Source organism: Corvus brachyrhynchos, unplaced genomic scaffold, assembly GCF_000691975.1.
Source record: "Corvus brachyrhynchos isolate BGI_N302 unplaced genomic scaffold, ASM69197v1 scaffold229, whole genome shotgun sequence".
Taxonomy (NCBI): Eukaryota; Metazoa; Chordata; class Aves; order Passeriformes; family Corvidae; genus Corvus; species Corvus brachyrhynchos.
Genome location: NW_008240042.1, coordinates 74457 through 76286, shown reverse-complemented (window position 1 = coordinate 76286; position 1830 = coordinate 74457). Strand labels below are relative to the sequence as shown.

Here is a 1830-nt window from a genome sequence, read left to right as displayed (position 1 = left end):
TCGAGGGGGGCCCCGAGTTGGCGGCAGCGGCGCCAATGGTAGCGCCCGGTGCCGGGTCTGCCTGGGGCGCAGCGCCTTCCCCACGGCAGCCCCGCAGTGCCCGCACAGTCTCCGTGTTTAGGCCGCTGCTGGGCAGCGCTCCCACAGCATCAGCGCTGTGTCCCCAACATTCCTAGCCCCATCACTGAGAAGGATCCTGGGAGCGGACACAACTAGGCCAGTTTACCCAAACCGACCAAAGGGCTACTCCATGCCACATGACGTCAGCTCAGCTATAAAACATAAGGAAATGAAGAGGAGGAAGGGGAGGGCGTTGGTTATTTACAGTGTTTGCCTTCCGGAGCGGCCGATGTGCGTGCGGAAACCCTGCTTCCCGCGGGGAAGTAGAGAATAAACTTTCCTCTTTTTTTGTCTTTTACTTTAATCAACTACCTTATCCCAACGTAGGAATCGCCATTCCCCATGTAATTTTCCCTCCCCTGTAGAGCCGGGAAGGGGGAGCCACAGATCGGCCCGGTGCGTGCCCGGTCCCCAGGGGCGGCCAAACCTCCGCACCCCCCCGGCCTGAGATTAAAGTTCAGTTCGGTCCTCAAAGGAGCTCCGGGAAAACAATGAATCTGTTTCTGGAGCTTCTCCTGTTCCTGGCCACGCTCCTCTACTCCTACCTGGAGGCTTTTGTGAAGCTGTTCGTGCCTGTGAGGAGAAAGTCTCTCAGCGGGGAGCTGGTGCTCATCACGGGCGCTGGCCATGGCGTCGGGAGAGCGACCGCCTTGGAGTTCGCCAAGCGCCAGAGCAGGCTGGTTCTGTGGGACATCAATAAGGTAATGGCACACTCGAGTCCTCACTCCGTAACCACCGAGTCCACGGGGGATTTAAGGGCGTAAGAAGGGCGGCACCGCATTGCACCCCCATCGCCTCCTTCCAGCCCGCTCCCATCGGTCTCTGGCTGGGATGCTGAGCGCCAGCAGAGCGTTTGGCCCCACTTGCAGCAGAGGATGTGGGGCTCTGGTCCCACAGTCACTCGGTGCTACTCGGGAGGGAGCAGGCAGCACCCGGCAGAGCACCTGCGAGAGGGAAAGAAGCGCTCAGAAAGCTGCTGGTGGATCCGCTGCCCGGGCTGGCAGGAAAAGCCCGCTGAGACCAGAAGGCTGTTTCCACAGAGGAGCAGGTTTGCCTTCACTTGTTCTCTTTGTAGCCTCAGGTGTTTTTTGTGCACTGCTGGGAGATGTGTTTTCTCTGCGCTCCTATCAGCAGCATCACTGTGCTGGGCTGTGTGAGCCCGGCTGCCCTCCGGGCAGCTACACGCATAGATGGCTCCTCACTAAATGTTTACACTGGCCCAATCTCTCTATTTCAGATTATTTGACTGGAATGCAAAAAAACCGTGGCAGTTGGAGGATGGGCAGATACAAACATGCAGCATGGCACTCAGAAGGGATCCAGGCCAAGTGCTGGGTGTACGTGCAACAGGGAGGGTGAGAGGCTGCGCTTCCTGTTTCTGACACAGTGGGTCAGCAAAGGAGTTCACCATGAAGCCGCAAAACATACCCCAGCCCACCAGAAACAAAAATACCCCAAACCCGAGACAGGCTGAGTGAAAGGATGGATAAACAGGGAAGATAGTGTTGAACATTTTCAGTGTCTGTTCGTGGTACCCATTATGGCTAAGCAGACACTGGAGGGGTGGGAGGAGGCATGGCACTGCTCTTCCAAAGTGTACAGGGCTGCAGCAAAGCAGAGAATTGTTCATGTTCACTGGATGGAATGAGGGGATTAAGGTATGAGTTCAGTAGCGAGCGACACCTGGCTTTAGTGCTGGGAAATAGATTG

The 1830-nt window shown here is 56.8% G+C and overlaps 2 protein-coding genes across 3 annotated transcripts in view; one reads left to right on the top strand and one right to left on the bottom strand.

The window, feature by feature from the left end:
* Window positions 1-479, bottom strand: part of NUDT9 (nudix hydrolase 9) — a 6599-nt gene extending 6120 nt beyond the window's left edge. Inside the window, exon 1 of one of the 2 annotated variants that reach the window (XM_008641260.2) lies at window positions 433-479. In XM_008641260.2, the coding sequence (XP_008639482.2) occupies window positions 433-464 (32 nt within the window). In that variant the 5' untranslated portion in view covers window positions 465-479. Of the gene's footprint in view, window positions 1-236; window positions 331-432 lie in introns of those variants that run through there. The other variant, XM_017744192.1, reaches the window with a different exon arrangement.
* A 93-nt stretch (window positions 480-572) lies between these two features.
* Window positions 573-1830, top strand: part of LOC103622386 (17-beta-hydroxysteroid dehydrogenase 13) — a 10538-nt gene continuing 9280 nt past the window's right edge. Inside the window, exon 1 of the mRNA XM_017744103.1 lies at window positions 573-880. Within this exon, the coding sequence (XP_017599592.1) occupies window positions 612-880 (269 nt within the window). The 5' untranslated portion in view covers window positions 573-611. The remainder of the gene's footprint in view (window positions 881-1830) is intronic.